The following is a 17565-nucleotide window of genomic DNA, read 5'->3' as shown; positions in this document are numbered from 1 at the left end:
CTAAGTACTAAGCACTAAGCACTCCTCTCAACCTCAGGGATAAGTCAGTGCATGAAACAGGAAGTATCTTGTTGATTGTCCAAACTCTCTATTGCTTGGCCCTGTGAGTAACACTATATGAAATTTATATTATCAGTGAAATTATCATTCTACACCCCCTGAGTCAGACTTTCATAGGGTATAATTATCTGACTTAACATTTGGCACTTAAGTATACATGGTCACACTTGAGTGCAGTATTTAGGAATGTTATGCCAAGTATTAACAGATACACCTTAAGTTTAGTTATATCATTAATTCTACATCAAAAAATACTTAGAAATTTTCCTGTGATGCTTTGGCATTTGCTTTTGCAATTCTCTAGCATTTCTTTGCACAGTGTTATCTACTAGTAGCATATGTCAATTTTAGCCTGAATGCATTTTCATTTTTATATTGTCCTTCATGATATGAATCATATATAGCATCGTTAGAGTAATTCACATATGCTTTCTATGTACCTTTAGAGTATCTTCTATGCATGTTCTCACTCCATGCATGACTATTATAACAGGTAGCACAGAAGCTATTGTATAACATCTCCTGCATCATATGTACATATTCTCTCTATATAGATTATATATTCATGTATTGTACATATTTATCTGAATGTAACCATGATTTTTAAAATGTTTCCTAAACTTTTTTTTTTTAAAAAATCACATTAAAATAACCCACAGTGCTTTCTAAAAATGTAAACCCACTGGAATTTTCTAAAACCTGTGAAGCTAAAATATACTCTATAACTCGTAAGAGCCTGCACCATTGAGTATCCCCCAATAATAAAAGTAATTCTAATAGTCATTTAATGTCAGTTAAACAATATTGGAACCACTGGATTTCTGTTCAATATGGCAGGTCTATATATTGCACAGTCGGTTTGTTGTAACATGTTGATCTGAAATAAAAATCTGCAAAAGCTAACCTGATCACCCTATTGATAACACTGCATTGACATAGTCCCCAACCTCAAATCCCAATTAAAAGTGGTTCAGTTCCAAATAAACTTTAACAGAAATAAAAATTACCTGTAACTGGTCTAAAATTACTGATACTCAGAGTCCAAAAATACAGATTTCCATAGAACCTGCTTCAGTGAATTTGCTTTGGTAATAAAAATGATTCAGTAATTCTTGTTGGGTCCAAATAGGCTATATTCAATAATGTTCAGTGGTTATTCTGATCAACAGCTCTCAGTTAGAAAAACTTTGGATTAAAAAATAAACTTTAATGCTGATTTTAATTTGTTTTTAGCGGCATTTCTAGAAAGCTTCAAGTAATGATCACAATCCAGTGATCCTTTATACACAGCCGATCGCACACTGAGCTCACAATGCCCCCTGTGGTTAAGAGCTGTCCCAGAAGCACAGATGAAGGAGGAGAAGAGCTAAAAAATGTCAAAAACACCAGTAACTCTATTGTTATCTGATTTCTACATTGGGTTTCCACAGTGATTTCTTTTGAAAAAAAATCCTTTTTTACTGCTTAAAATAATTTGAAAATCATTTCCAATATCTTGGTTTTCAACAATGACTTATATAAGAACCTATTAGATGAAAATAATTTCTAGCATATTTTGGAAAGTTATAGTCTCCATGCCAATATTGAATACTCCAAACACAAACACCATTATGACCAGCTTCTCCAAATCCCAGTGGAAAGAAGAAAAAAATTTTTTTTGTCATTGAACTGATAGCATTTCTATCAAGAATTGAAATCTATAGAACTAAAAGCTTAGAGCTAAGTTTTCAATTTATAGCTTTACCATTGAAGATATGGGTTTAATGTAAGGTTTACCATATCTCTAACCAGTATTTTAACTAGTATTATTCTTTTGTGTTTGATTTTCTAATAAAATGTGATTTTGAAAGAAAATTTAATTCCTTTCTTGGAAGATAGTATGCATAAATAAAACAGAAGTCAATACACTAAGGTAAACATCATGTGAATATAATTTCTGAAACTTGATGATCTTATAAAAAATACTTGGTTCCTAGACTGTTAATTTTTTGAAAAATTGCAGTACAAGTTTCTTCATTTTGCCCAAACCCAATCTCTGTAGGTAAACTGAAACGATAATATCCAATTCAGAGGGTTATTATGAGAATTAAAAAGATATTTCCAGGGTATTTATTAAAGGTAATACTCCTCATGCCCATACGCATTACTATTTCTTCCATTTAGAGAAGAATCAGACCGAAGAATTCTTAACTGAGAAGTATACCGTAGTAACTCCCAATATTTCTTTTTTTTAATTTTTTTTAATCTTTTTCCCAATATTTCTTGTGGACTGGAGCGATAGCATAGCTGGTAGGGTGTTTGCCTTGCATGCAGCCGACCTGGGTTTAATTCCTTTGTCCCTCTCAAAGATTTCGGCAAGCTACAGAGAGTATCTCGCCCGCATGGCAGAACCTGGCAAGCTCCCTGTGGAGTATTCAATATGCCAAAAACAGGAACAACAAGTCTCATAATAGAGACATTACTGGTGACTACTCGAGCAAATCGATGAACAACCAGAGTACAGTGCTACAGTGGAGTGATATTTCTTATGTATTTTTTTAAAAAAATTATTGTATCACCATGAGATACACACTTACCAAGTTGTTCATGATCTGGTTTCAGTAATCTAGAGTTCCAACACCTATCCTGTCATCAGTATACATTTGCCACCACCAATGTCCCTAGTTTCCCTCTCATCATCTTCCCAACAACCTGCATCTATGGAAGCCACTTTTCTTCTTTTGATCTCTTTCCTTGTGGGCATGATGGTTTCCAATGCAGGTACTTAAAGGTTATTATGTTTGTTTCTTTATCTACTTTTAGCACACAGTTCTTTTCCAGAATAATCACTTCCAATTATCATTGTCATAGTGGTCCCTTCACCATTCTAAATGTCCTCACCCCCTGGACTTGAGGCAGGCATCTAATCATGGTTTCCCATGGCCCAATGATCTCTCTGGCCCTGGTTTCTACAATCCTTGCGTATAAGTCTCATACTATGTTTTTTTCATTTCCCACTAATAAGTGGATGCATTCTATGTCTGTCCCTCTTCTGACTTAATTCAGTCAGTATGATATTCGCAAGGATAAAGAAGCTATGGCACATTTCTTGTGTATTTTTAAAGTAGAATTTTTTCCTGAGAAAAAAAATAAGTACAATGGCTAGAATTAAGCACACAATAATATAAACTTTAAAAGGCACTCATTACTGCAACTGAACTGTCTTTTTTATCACCATTTTGGGGGGTGATGCTTAGGGTGACCAGACCTCACAGTGTTCAAGTGACCCCAGATCTCTATTTGGGTCACTTACTGGTGTTTAAAGGATCATGCCATGCCAGGAACTGATTTCAGGCCTCTTGCATGAAAAGTATGAACTCCAATCCAGTGAGCTAATTTTCTGGAACCTATAATAATACTTTTAGTGTGAATTCTATTCACATGGTTGATGATATCCATTTCCTTGCAACCTTCCCTGTAATATTAAGAATTCCTACCAAGTTATAAATCGAAAGTGCTTCATAAAGTAAGTGAGAGTCTAAATAATCCAGGAAATATAGACAAATGAAAGAGTAAATCCATCTCCTCCCAATAGATATAAATCATTAAGAAACATGTTCTACATTGTTTTTCTAGATGTAAAATTAAGTCATGCTTAAGGTAGAAAGCTCGTTTTATGCTGACTGATAGAGGCTCAATCATATAAAATCTTATAATTCATAATAAATAAAGACAAGAAAGTAGTAGTTAAGTCATAGAATAAACACAGGATATCTACTATTTTCTAGTGATTTGCTAAGCACAGTAGAACTTTATTTCTCTTTGATGCTTTTAGTAAATCTAAAATATTCTACTGCCAAAATCTCACTATTGTTTTAGTTGGCAAATCTTACCATCTTTTCACTGGTGATTCTTCAGTTTAGGGAGGATTACAATACAAGAGATTCTAAACTCAATTACTTATAGATTTAAGAGAAGAGCTATATTGGTTCCACCAGCAAAATAGTAATGAGGTGAGAATGAGCATAATAGTGGCTAAAATTAGTGCCTTGGTAGAGGAAGAGTGAATAGTATTCCAAGCAGTACTCAAGGAGTCCGGGGGCCAGTCCCAGTGATACTTGTCTAGGACCAGAAGGTGTAAAGATACTTGTACCCCGCACTGTCAGAGATCACCTGGAATGTTCAGGAATTCTCCAGGGCCATGCACTGTCCAGCTTTGTACTTGGTCTGGTGCATGAGCTTTCAGCCTTAACTGCTGAGCTATCTCCTCCAACCCAAGTGCAGTATCTTTAAGGAATCAAAGAATGTACTTAAAAACATTCATTCATAAAAAATAACATAATATGGAACTGACACCCAGATCCCGCCTACTGGAATTCGGAGGATCTGGGTGGAGGATGCTCAGCTTCCAACCGACTAGGCTTGGAGATCTCAGCCCCGGGACCTGCTTGCTTCTGTTTCTCTGTCAGTACCTTCAGGTGTGCGGAGAGTGGTCTCAGCATGGTGGTGGCTGGTCTTGGAGGTCTTCGGCTGCCGGAGTCCTGGTCGGGGCGGGGAGGAAAGCTCAACCCGCTCCCCTCCAAGGGTTCCCAGCGAGGACAGCCAGGTGCGGGGGCAGGAGATACATCCACCAACTGGTCCCCTACCGCCGTGTAATCCCATCAACGGCCAAGACTCACAGACTATAAAAACAAGCTCCCAGAAGAGAACAGTGCAGTCTCCTGCCCCTGCGCCTGGCTGTCCTCATCGGGTCCCCTTGGAGGGGAGCGGGTTGAGCTTTCCTCCCCGCCCCGACCAGGGCTCCGGCAGCCGAAGTCCTCCAGGACCAGCCACCACCATGCTGAGACCACTCTCCGCACACCTGAAGGTACTGGCAGAAGAACAGAAGCAAACAGGTCCTGAGGCTGAGATCTCCAAGCCTAGTCGGACGGGGGCTGAGCATCCTCCACCCAGATCCTCCGAATTCCAGTAGGCGGGGTTCACACCCATAAGATAATAAGATGACATCTTATTATGACATCTTATTATCTCATTCCTACTTTGGACAAACTGGCAGGCTACCGAATGTAACCTGCCCACACGGCAGAGTCTGGCAAACTCCCCGTGGCGTACCCAATATGCCAAATACCAGTAACAATGATGGTTCTCATTCTCCTAAAGAGCCTTGAATATAGCACTTTCTTAAAAATCTCAGGGCTAGGATGAAGGAGATGTTACTGGGGCCTGCTCGAGGCAATCGACAAATAATAGGATGGTCGTGATTTGTGATTCGTGACACCCAGACAGCAGAGAGAAGGACCAGGAAGATTGCTCTTTGGTTGGAAGCCTGCTTCATGAGCTGGGGAAGAAGGCAGCTGGGATAGAGAAGAGATCACTAAGACAATGATGGTTGGAGAAATCATTCGGGAAGGGAGATGTGTGCTGAAAGTAGGTAAAGGATCAAACATGATAGCCTCTCACAGTATCTATATTGCAAAGCATATTGCCCAAAAGTAGAGAGATAGTATGGGGGAATCTGTCTGCCATAGCAGCAGGGGGAAGGATAGAATGGGGTGGAGGGTGAGGATACTGGGGACATTGATGATGGAAAATGTGCACTGGTGGAGGGATGGGTGTTCGATCACTGCATGATGAAAACTCAAACATGAAAGCTTTGTAACTATATCTCATGGTGATTCAATTAAAAAACCCTCATTCACTAAAGAAAGTTTATGGGATACTGATTGATACTCAACAGGGAGTATCTGCCTTTGGGGGTGTATATTCATTGAATTCAGGAAGAGTTCAATTTTTCTTCAACTGATGTGAAAAAAAATATTTTAAATCTATTTACAGTTTTGGGGGAATTACTATTGACTAACAAATTAAACTCTCTCTAGTACATTTGTAGAGAATTCTGAATTGAGAAGATAACTTTTTCCTCTTGCTAACCTTTACTTTTTTACAGCAACCTCTGTGCTGATCCAATAACAAAAATGTACAAACAAGGAAAGCTCAATTCCAGCTCAGTGTGATATGTTGCATGCAAAGTAAGAATTGGCATATAATCCTGGGGAAATTGGAAAAGGGTCTTATTGTTCTGACATGAGCAGAAAGATCAAGTTACCCAGGTGAAGGAAGGAGCTCAGATTCCCACTGAGCACCAAGAATCCAACTCTACTGAGAGCCAGTCTCACCCACAGGAGCCTGGAGTGCAGGGATTGAGGCAAGTGGCAAGAGGAAGGGCCAAAAGCAAATCACTGTGAGCTTTGTACTCAGGCTCAAGGAGTTTAAATTTTATCCTGAGGGTACTGGAGAGTCATTGAAAGGTTTACCCAGGGAGTAAACAAAGGTTCCTGGAGCAATTGCACAGAAGTCAAGTGCTTTTCTTCTGGTATTTCCATTTACAATAAATATGAGACAGTACTCACTGACTAATATAGAAAATTAGACCTTGCTAAAATGTCAGAGTGCCAACCCACACTGTGTTTAGCACATGTAACACTTAACATTTACATAATGCTTACAGAGAACCAGAACTTTTACAAAGCACTTTCTTGTGTAAACTCACTTAATTGTTTCTACTTCAAACTATATTAATATTCCCATTTTATAGACAAGAAAGCATAGGTGCAGAGAGTTCTAGGTTGCCCAAGGTCACAGAACTGTACTTGGTTCGAAAATGCTTCAGTTGTTACCTGCCAGAGACTCCAAAGTAAGCACTGACTCATCAGTACTAAGATAACCAAGAAGATATCTATAGAGCTCTCTCTCTCTCTCTCTCTCTCTCTCTCTCTATATATATATATATATATATATATATATATATACTTGTGTATATATATATATGTATGTTTCTTATTTCAGGTCCTCTGTTTATAACTATGCTTTGATAATTCGTTGTATAGGCATGTTTATGAGAGTCTCGTGAAATAATATAGGTTGGTATGTTTTCTATCTACAAAGCCTTTTGTAATATAAACTGCATAAATATGATTATAAAATATTTAATATAAACCTGCATACATAGGAGGAGAAAGTAAAAAGAGGCTGACTTTGATAGATGATGAAAGGTGAATATGTTTTCCCACTGCACTTTTCAGTACCATCACTTGTTATAAAAAGAACAGCCTAAAAAATATATCATAAATTAAGACAGAACCATCTTTTTAAAATGTCTTCTATTCCCAGTAGAATCAGGTAGTGTTGATAAGCAATAAACATCTCTGGCTTTAAATGGAATCTGGGGGACACAAAGTTAGGTCAAAAGTATAGCCTGGGCTTGAGATTCATAATGGCCGTTTATAGAAAACTCACAATTTTTAAAAAGAAAAAGGAAACCAATATAAGAATGTAAAAACAAAATGAGGTCTGAATTGGAGAGGAGGTAATGTGGAAAGGGATCTTTCCTTGAGCTGGACATGTGGGGGATAGTGGGAAAAACGAAATCTAATCATGGGTTAAATCAGACTATAAATGCCTGAGGATGGGTGGCTGGTAGTCAGTATTTTGAGGGGAAACCCAGAGAACGTGACTAGGAGAGTAAAATCCTGAGACGCCACATGAATTTTTGAAGGTATTTTTACTATACTTCCCAGTATTTGCTGTGTGAGTCCTTATTGGACTTATGAGAACGAACATGATTGGATGTTTGGAGTGCTTAATTCAACAGTATTTCCCAGTATAAGAAAGTTTTTAAGAGCAGTGCTAGATAATCCTGCCTTAGCTTGAATGCAGGTTTCTAGCACTTTTGGATTTGTGCCTATGGATGTTATTTAATGATTTTCTGCTTCATATCCCCCATGTGCAAAAGAGTAATAGTAAATGATGATGATAAAAGTAGCAGTAATAGTAATAATGTACCTTCTCTAGACTGTTCTGAGAAAAATACGCCAATGTTCATATAAATGAGTTCTACCTACAGCTCACTATAATTCTTTCATATGTGCTAACGGTCATAATTGTGTATAGGCTTCTGCACCCATGAGCAAGCTAAGATATTCCTATCTTTCTCAAGAAAGTCTAAATACAATATATTCTAAAGTTCCTTTAATTTATGCTCACTTATATTAAAGTCTTCTCAGAATTATATTAAAATCATCTGTAAATATAAACATTCAATGTATTTTTAAATGATCTTTCAAACTACCACTATAACTAAACGGATTAGAAAATTTTTATTTCAAACCAAAACAGAGTTGCTATCTTTAACTATACAACTTTTGTTTCAGTGCTCTTCTGGAGGAACAGGTGCTCGATAATTGTATAACTGAAACCCAAGCACAAAAATTTGAAAGTCTACAACTGTACCTCATGGTGTTTCACTAATAAAAATTAAAAAAAAAAAAGAGCTAGGTCTTCCTACAGCCTGTTTTCAGCATTATCTTATTGGTCATTCTAATAACCATCCATATAGAAAAGGTAAAATGAACAATATGCCAAGCTAGAATTTTGGATTAAATATCAGAAATATTTGAAATGATGTCTTGATGCTGAGTTTAAAAAAAAAAGATCTCATCTCACCTCTGTAAAGTAAATAATGTGGTAAACTACATTCACAATCTGTAATCCTTGGAAAGTTGATATATGTCCTTGTATTACCTAATCAAATCACATCATTAAATAATGAGGAAACCAGCAAAACTTAAGACAAAATTAGGACAACTTTGGTTATCCTAATTTAGTTGATTAGGAAAACTCTCTGGAATATTAGCATACGTAATTAATTTTGTTAGACTATTTTTCCTGCCCTAGGTTTCCCTTAATCACTCAAGGTGAAGAAAATGATAAATTTTGATTATAAAATTATATCTCAAATAACACATACTGGATATTCCTTTGATATATAAATTATACTAGAAAAATATACAAAATATGATTATTCTTACAACCACTCTATGAGTATGTGTTATTCATTTGAGCTATGTAAAATCTGAAGTCACTTTTCTGGGAAGATGATTAAAATTGAACCTCAGGTTCCTCAATCACATAGTCCACACCACTAAGGCACTGAGAAAATTCACTCATGAATTTTCACTCAGTGTTTCTTTTACATGTGCAAAAGTAAGATAACTTAGTATTCCTTTCTTAAGGAACTGTGCTCACCTTATATCATAAAACTCTGCCCCCAAAGTTTTTTTAGAGTCTAACCCTTACCCTGTAAATGGGGTATTAACATGTAAGTACTCTTCAGTGGTTTAATCTGCTTCACTTTCACAGTACTCTGCCAATTAGAAAGCTGTCTTTTTATTAGTTTATAATCCACAATTATGTGAATACGGTAGTACAAACTATAATAGGTAAATGAACCAGAAAAAAAATAAATAACTGAATGAGTGTTCACAGAATTTAGTTAGATGTAGTAACTGATGGACATCACCCAAAACAAAAAGAAAACACAAGACACAGTAACATTCCCTTACTTTCCTCAGACGTCTGTTTGCAACCTCTGGTAGAAAACTGAAAACCACATTTCTACAGTGCTTAGAGTCAAACTCTTAAGGGAGAAGGAGTCCATTGTCATCTTCCACAGCCTGGGCCCTCTGCCCAACCTGCCCAGCACCAGAAAGGTGAAAGCTGGACTTGGCTTTCTGAGACAGCTCCTGCTGTGCCCTCCACCGCTGAGCTGAGCTGCTGCCAGCAGGATCTACCTGCTGAGTTTGTCTTTCCACAGAGAAGACATTAACAAGCATCCTGGAACAGGAAGGTACTGCCAGTGCTAAGTAAATAAGTGAGCTATCATAGAAGAAACACAAAAGTGACAGTGAAGCCTTGCAGTCTTACACTTCTGATCTATAAATTGCGTAAAAATACATGACTTGGTTTTAAAAAAAAATCTGCTCTGCTTTTAAGAAGTGGGAGCCATGGTTTATTTAACATTGAACCGTATGTCTTATCTGATTTGAAATTGCGACTTCCTTGGGGCTGTTGGAAAGGAACAGGTTCTTTTGCCCTCTTACCTTCTCTGACTTTACATAAATGAATGTCTCACAGGGAGAAGGGAGAAGGGACAGGAGATATAAAAAAATAAAGAGGGAAAAGAGGGGCAGGAGGGGACACAGATGTGACAGATGAAAATTAGTGTGAAAGTATTATGAGAAAGAGACACTACCCATCCCTGAGTAAAAGAATAAAAGAACAGACTGTATTTTCCCTAAATCTTCCCATACTTAGCCAGGAATATGTTTCCAAGTAAGAACATTTTCTCACAAAGCATATGCAAAATATTTCAACCCTTAGGTTTTGGCTCTTTTGTTTTTTCTTTTTCTTGCCTTTTTTTTTTTTTTTTTTGCCAGAATCATTTACTTAACAGAATGATAGGCCCAGTTTAGTTAGAACAGAAGACATTTGAGATAGATGAAGAAGATGGCCTGGGCAATAGTCCAGTAACAAAAACAGAATTAGAATCATCACAGACACTTTCATCTCAATTATGTAATCGGCAGGGTGTCTAACCACACAAGTATTTGGCATGACTCAACAAAATACTACATCTCAGTGAGAAATTGGAGGAAAAGAACCGGGCAAAGCACAATGAACTGAAAGTTCTTTTTTTTTAAATTAGGCTGGATTTTCTATCATCAACAAATATAAAATTAGGATGTGTTTATACACATGAAGTCATAGCTATATTTTTTGAAAATAATATTTAAAAATAAAAACACCACTTTTATTAATATCAAGTTTATGACAATACTACCTTGGCATTCCTTCCTATTCTTTCTCCTAACCTCATCAGAGTTCTCGCCAAAAAGAATACCAACATTCAGTCAAATTACTGCACTTTGCTTAATAAACACAGAATAAAGCAATAAACATGTGTCCCAGAGACAGAGAAAAATAAATGCACAATCTAGAATCGGATATTGAAAAAAAGTTTTGTATGTTCAACCGTAGTTTACAAAATAAAAGAATTACAAGAAGTATTTAACATAAGCTGAGAAGAAATTAAAGATTACTGATTCTATAGAAAAATTGAGCTAAAATAAAGTTTAAATATGAACAGCATCTACATATTTTATTATTAATCTTGAATACAATGTGGATTGTTTTAGAAATGTTTTGACTTTTCTCATACTACAAAAACTTCAATGGTTTGTTTCAATCCAGAAGATACTAAAAGAACTTCCCAGTTATAAAAGTATTAAATGGCAGTGAATAAATACCATACTAAACCATGAGCGTTTAAATACTTCTAGTGGTGCAACAACTACATTACAGCTTTATGACTTTGTAATACATGTACTCCTCAGTTACTTGATTAAAACTCTGAGATAAAATTTCTAAGGACAAAGAAAGAGCAAACATAAATTGCCACATCGGACATAATTCAAATTCTTATGCAGTTTACACACCGTTCTTTTCACATTTTACTTCATATCAGATAGAATTGTTTAAGTTGGTAGCAAACAAAGTTAATGGAGAATTTTTAAATATCTCTCAAAAATTCATTTAACCAAATAATTTTTTAAACTACATATTTTTAATTGTTATTATAATGTGAGTTTTAAGTTAAGCCATTTTATGACTTTTATGTCATCTGAAAAAAACTTCTTATATGTAAAATCTACAGTGTAGGGAGATGTAAATTCCAATCCTTTTACTATTCCTGTGTAAAGATTTGAAACGTAATTCATAAATACCTACTTCATAGTACAATTTATGGCATGTATAATTTTGCCATTTCAAGGAATGTTTTTCATCATATCTTTTATATTTTAATAAATGTATTATCAAAAATGAAGTGCTGTCCAAACTGTGACTTTAAAATCATTTTTGTTCAAAAGAAAAAAATTGCCTTGCCTAAGTACTTCAAAATCATTAACTTAGGAACAACTTTCTGGTGAGAAATTAAAACTAAAAACTGAAGAGAAAATATGAAATAAAGGGAGACTTCCCACATACTTAGAATAATTGTTTGGAAGCTCAAACCCAATATTTTTATAAAAAAAATTTATATGTCAAAGTAAAAATTTTAATGGAACCAATAATACAAAAAATACTTCACAGCACATCACATAATTGTGAAATGTTTACTAGTGCTATACAATACTTTTTTAAAAAGAGATAAAATTACAGCAGAGATTCTTGCATTATTTATATTCTATGTAAAATGCATCTTCCCATGAATAAACCCATTTTATTTTTAAGAGATAGATTAAACGTTTTGTAAAATATGTGAACCATTTCAAAAATATGTGAACCATTTCAATCTGTGTTTACCTTTGAACTCATTTTATTATTTTATCTACCTGTTTATCTGAGAAAAACCTAAATGTATCACCTAGTCTGAGATGAAACAAATAATGATATTTTTATTGTCAATTAATAACTTATTAGGTATGTAGACTAAGATTACTTTGAAGAAATTCCTAACCAAGCAACTTACTATATATACTTTAATCCATAGATATGTATATATATAAATCTATAAAATAATTTAATATGTAGTTACCAAGAAAAGAAGAACCATAAGAGTTATTTTGCTCTCATAACTATAGCTACATACATACTCCTTAGAAATAGTAGAATAGGAAGAACCAATTTAAATGTCAGAAGTAACAATCTAAGTTTGTCAGCTTTCATAATCTCTTTAGAGTCAGAACATAATCTCAAAGAAAAGAGATATGTAAATTACACAAGTCTGGAAGTCAAAACAGTTCACTTTCAATACCTATGAAAATGACTGTAAACTATTTTAAGATTGATAGAAAATTCATAATCACCAATAAAAAATTAAACATTTCTTTTAAGTTCAAACTACTTACTCTATTTCCTAATTTAAATTTTAAAAATAATGCAAAGGAGTTGTAAATATGTTTATAGTTATTTAGGGAAGATATTAACAGTTCATTTTCCTTGAAAACATTAAATTTTCTTTATGTAAGGAATCTATATATAGTTATTGATATAGCCATATACATTATACTTGTACATTAAAGTCAACTATATAAATTATACTTTTATATTAAAGTCAAATTAAAGAGAAATGAATTAATCTTATGAGTAAATATATTTATATATATTTAAAAAAAACCCAGTAAGAGTTTTCAGTGATCAAGTCAATCAACAAAAATACAGAGAACTTTGCAAAAGCATAGCTGTTTTTAAATAGTGGCAGTATTGAATAAAGTCCGTATTTAATTAGTTTGGGGATGTCTATTTATAGCTATCTCGTCTCATTTTGATGTTTTGGAAATATTTTAAGTGATCATTTTTTGTAAAACAATGTATCAATAATATAAATAATGATGATGAGTTTATAAGCACAAAAATTGAACCCTCTCCCCATGCCACTTATATTTAAATATGGACTATTTAAATACCAAATTAAGAGTACCTATCCATAAGGGATGCTATTTCAAGAATATTTTCAAAGAGAAATTTTCCCTGGAAAACGAAGAAACTGTTCACGCACTACTCTTATTTGAGTAAAGAAATCCTTTCACCTGCCCTCCTGCAAGATCTTTGGCCACCTGAAAATAACCAAAACATCCAAGATTCAACCTTCTACTCCCCTCCCTCAACGTTTATAAAGCAAAAAGTCAAATGTCTTTACTGCCATATTTAGTTTCAACAATCTATGATTCAAATAGGGCCATGGTTCTCTTTCTGTGTGTTGAGTAGTGTCCTGTTGAGGCAGTGATTTTACTGTCCCTTTTCTGTGGGGTCCTGCTGCTTTCTCTAAAAGGAAGTGAATTACTACAGGATGACAAGGTCACAAAACAAAGCCATTTAGTTTTACAAATCTATTATGTCATCTAATCTGTTTTATGGGCCTTGTCTGATTATAAACCAAGAGAAACCACCTCCCCAAAACTTGCTCCCTTTTCTTCTTTGGCAATGAAACCAGCTACAGTTTTATGATTAAACAAAGAGCAGAGTTCCAATTTCCCCCCTTATGTGAGTTGTATTTTGCTTTTTTTTTCCTCCAGCACCCCCATTCCACTTTCTTCAAACACAGAAAACATTCAGCCACAAGAAACTGGACTTTCCACATACAAACTGCTGACAACTGTCAGAAGCACTTTACTGGTACATTACTGACTGTAGCTTCAATGAATTAAGCTTGATTCACTGCGGGTGAATCATTTTCAATGCAGAGCTATTCAGCAGTAATTGGCCAAGAATCCCTGCTGTGAAAAGCACTTGTCAAATAATGCTTGTTTACAAATATATCTCCAGACAGCAAAAAGTGGCAGTTACTGAATAAGTTCAGGGCCACCTCCAATATTCATAACAGTGGACACAAGCCCTTTTTGCATTAACTCTATAGAAAGGTTTCATTTATTGATATACTAGTTCATATTTATGCACATATGTACTCATATCTGGACAGTCTTAGATAATTTTCTTGCTAAATATATGTTCATAGTTTTATAAAAAAAAATACCTCAAAGGTCCTTCCACTTGTATTTTATGCCTAATAAATACTCTAAGACAAAATGTTAACCTTAGAATTGATATTAAAATATTCAGGCTGAAGAATGAGTTTTCTTCTTTTTGTCTATTATCCAATCTATTCTTCCATTTACTTCATATCTACCTAAACTTATGTGTTTTATTGCTTTTGGCAAATTAATATGCTTATCATGTCTACCAAATTTAAATTTTAAAAATAAAGTATAGAACACCAACTATAAACGTAAAATAAGATTTAATTCTTCCGTTCTCTCTTATATAATAGAAGCCTTCATATCACACACATATTATAAAGCCTATATATACAATATGGTCAGGGATATCACTGAGCATCTAAAGAGGATGCAAAAAGCAAAGTACACTTCAGCAAGTTTTTAATGACTTTAGTGTGTATTTGAACTCTTTTCCCCTCTGACCTTTTAAAGTCCCTCCAGAAACAAACAAACAAAAAAACCAGTTTGTATCCGTAAATCAACAAATAAATAAATAAATAAATAAATCGATTCCTGTTATGAATAGTTTGATGCTGTTGGATTTATACCAGCACTCCCATGGAGAAATGAAGTGTACACAAATTGTATAGACCAGAAATAAAGATAGGAGAAGATGATAATGGAAAGAGGGAAACTATATTGGGCAGAGTGGATGAATGAGACCGTTTCAATATTAAGATTCCTGTTTCCAATTACATGATAGTGATTTGATACAGAAACATAGCGCCAAAGCGTTGAAAGACTTGTACTTTTATGACCTTTAGAGCACTGGGTGCTGAAGTACTCATTTGTGGTTCAATCCCTACACACTCTCCATCTCACTGTAGCCCAAGTTTTGCAGCGTTCCACTGGCTGGAGTAAGGATGCGCCAACCTGTGGGAGCTGTTGGCTTGATTATAAAGCAGGCAACCGTCCTTCCACAAGATTCCTGCTTAAAACCGCCTTAGGAAACCGGTGCTACCCCCTTGCTCTCTAACACTTTCTTCTGTTCATCCCTCTCTGCACAGACCTTACCCGAAGTTCCACTCAGTGCCCCTCCCCCAATTCATTTCTTCGCCTTCCCTAACCAAAGCGACCGCTCCCTTGGAGCTTTCCTTAAGATTTTTTTTTCCCCAAGGTTGGGGGGGGGGGGAGTGGGGGATAAAATAAGGGGCACGACCACCGGATGGGTGACATCATCAGTTACTCTGAATCCAAACCAGGACGAAACAGTTAAAAGACGTCTGACTGTACTATTGATCCTCCTACTCCTAACATCCTGGAATAGAACCCGAGACGTTCCCTCGGAACAAGCGGACTGGAGAAACACACTTTCTCAACTTCCTGGGGAAAAAGGCAAAACGCTGCCTGGGAGATGAAACGCGAGTGTGGACCGGCTATCTGGCCACTCACCTAGAACCCTTGCAAAGGATTTTTTTTTCCTAATGTACAACGTGGGGCTTTCCGCCTTAAGCTGGTAGGATGCGGTGGGGATCCCCCTCGCCCGGCTTTCACGGGGTTCCCGGGAAACTGGCTGCGCGGGGAAGCGGCTCCGCGCCCTCCCCTCCCTCTGAGCGAGTCACGAGGACACGCACGACTCGGCCACCTCTGCTCCATCACTCGGGGCCGGCGTCCGCGACCCCGGGAGTGCAGGGCGTTCGGTTATTTCCTAAAGGGTGTGTGCCTCCCTCGTGGCAGCCAGAGCCCCAGCCCCAAACCGCAGCCCTGCGGCCGCGGGGCCGTACTCGGGGCCGTTTCCCCGCCTCCGGGGCTGAGAGCCGAGGCGGCCGCAGGCCGAGCTCAGCTCCCGCTGCAGGTGCCGCTCGCGCTCTGCACGCGAACTCGGGAATGTACAGGAGGACTGGGGGGGAGGGACCCGGGAGCCCGCGTCCCGCTGCAGCGGGGGTTCCTTTCCTCCCGAAAACATGCGTTGGCTGGCTTCTCCTGGGTGTGCACCGCAACTTCCCAGCTGCGACCCTCGCCCACCTCGGTCTCTCACCGCACCCCACCTTCCCGCCTTCCCGCACTTGATTCTCGGGGTTAGCCTGCATCCTCCAAAGTGAAGGTGTACCCTAAGGTATGGGGCGCTTTCTGTCCTTCGTCATCCTCCTCTCTCGAGAAATAATAGCTCCTGCCACCCGGTCCCCAAAATAGAAGCGGCGGCTGCCCTAAATAACAGCTCCCGGAAGGCTCTTTGCTCCCCCTAAAACACGAGCATGCAGTCACCGCCACAGAAGCGATTCCCACCAGCTGCTCCGAATAACGGTTTCCACAAGTCCCCTCGGCTCCCGGGAGCCTCCCGGGCTGGCCCCCCAACACTTCCCACTCCCCGCACCCCGAAACGCCACTTCCCCCGCGCGCTACCCGCTGCCCCGGGCCGCGCCCCACGCCTAGGAGCCGGGCTGGACCCTCCGAGTCGGCCAGGCTTGGAAGTTGCCACCCCCGGGCAGCCCGCCGGGGCTCGTGTCAAACAATGCCACGGGCGAGCGCGAGAGGCCGCGGGGAGCACTGGGGGTCCGACACGCGCCCCGCGCTCCCAGGCCCCGCCTCGCCCCTGCGCCCCGGGCCGCCGCCGTCCCCACCCCCCGCCGCGCTACCTTCGTTGCTGGGGCTGGCCAGGAGGGTCCGGAGCGCGGCGCACAGCAGCAGGCATGTCCAGAGCGGGGCCCGGCGAGGTGCGGGGTAGCAGCCGGCCAGGGACGTCGCAGCGCGGCGGGAGCCGCCCGGGAGCCGCCGGCGTCCTGCACCCCGGGGCCCAGCGCCCCGCATCTTTCCGTCGCCGCCTCCGCTGCTCCGTGCGGTTCACAGTCCACGACTCCGGCCTGGCGTGGAGGGCCGAGGGAGGGATGCTCGCGGCTCCTCCGCCTTCTCAGCCACCGGCCCGGTGGTAGTGATGGTAGTGGTGGTGGTGGTGGTGGTGGTGGTGGTGATGGGGGGGGGGGTGTCCCCCAAATGCGGGGACGCAGCGATCCTCGGACGACTGAAGTTTGCCTCCACCTGGGCTCTCAGCGCTGCTCCACGGGGGTCCCAGACAGCGCGAGTTCGGGCGGCAGGAGCAGTTCCCCCAACTGAGCTCCCCGGGGGTCGGGAAGGTCCCGCCTTCAGTTCATACGCCTCTGAGGACTTTTTGTTCCCCCCCCTCGCCCCACCCCTG

The 17565-nt window shown here is 38.7% G+C and overlaps 1 protein-coding gene across 7 annotated transcripts in view; it reads right to left on the bottom strand.

Annotated features, from left to right (window-relative positions):
* EPHA5 (EPH receptor A5) overlaps nucleotides 1–17290 on the bottom strand; it is a 316984-nt gene extending 299694 nt beyond the window's left edge. For all 7 annotated transcript variants that reach the window (XM_056111198.1, XM_056111200.1, XM_056111199.1 and 4 more), the window contains exon 1: nucleotides 17009–17290. In XM_056111198.1, the coding sequence (XP_055967173.1) occupies nucleotides 17009–17180 (172 nt within the window). In that variant the 5' untranslated portion in view covers nucleotides 17181–17290. The remainder of the gene's footprint in view (nucleotides 1–17008) is intronic.
* Nucleotides 17291–17565: the final 275 nt, after the last annotated feature.

This window comes from Sorex fumeus, unplaced genomic scaffold (genome assembly GCF_029834395.1).
Source record: "Sorex fumeus unplaced genomic scaffold, SorFum_2.1 ptg000013l, whole genome shotgun sequence".
NCBI classification, from domain to species: Eukaryota; Metazoa; Chordata; class Mammalia; order Eulipotyphla; family Soricidae; genus Sorex; species Sorex fumeus.
This window is presented reverse-complemented; position numbering and strand designations above follow the sequence as displayed.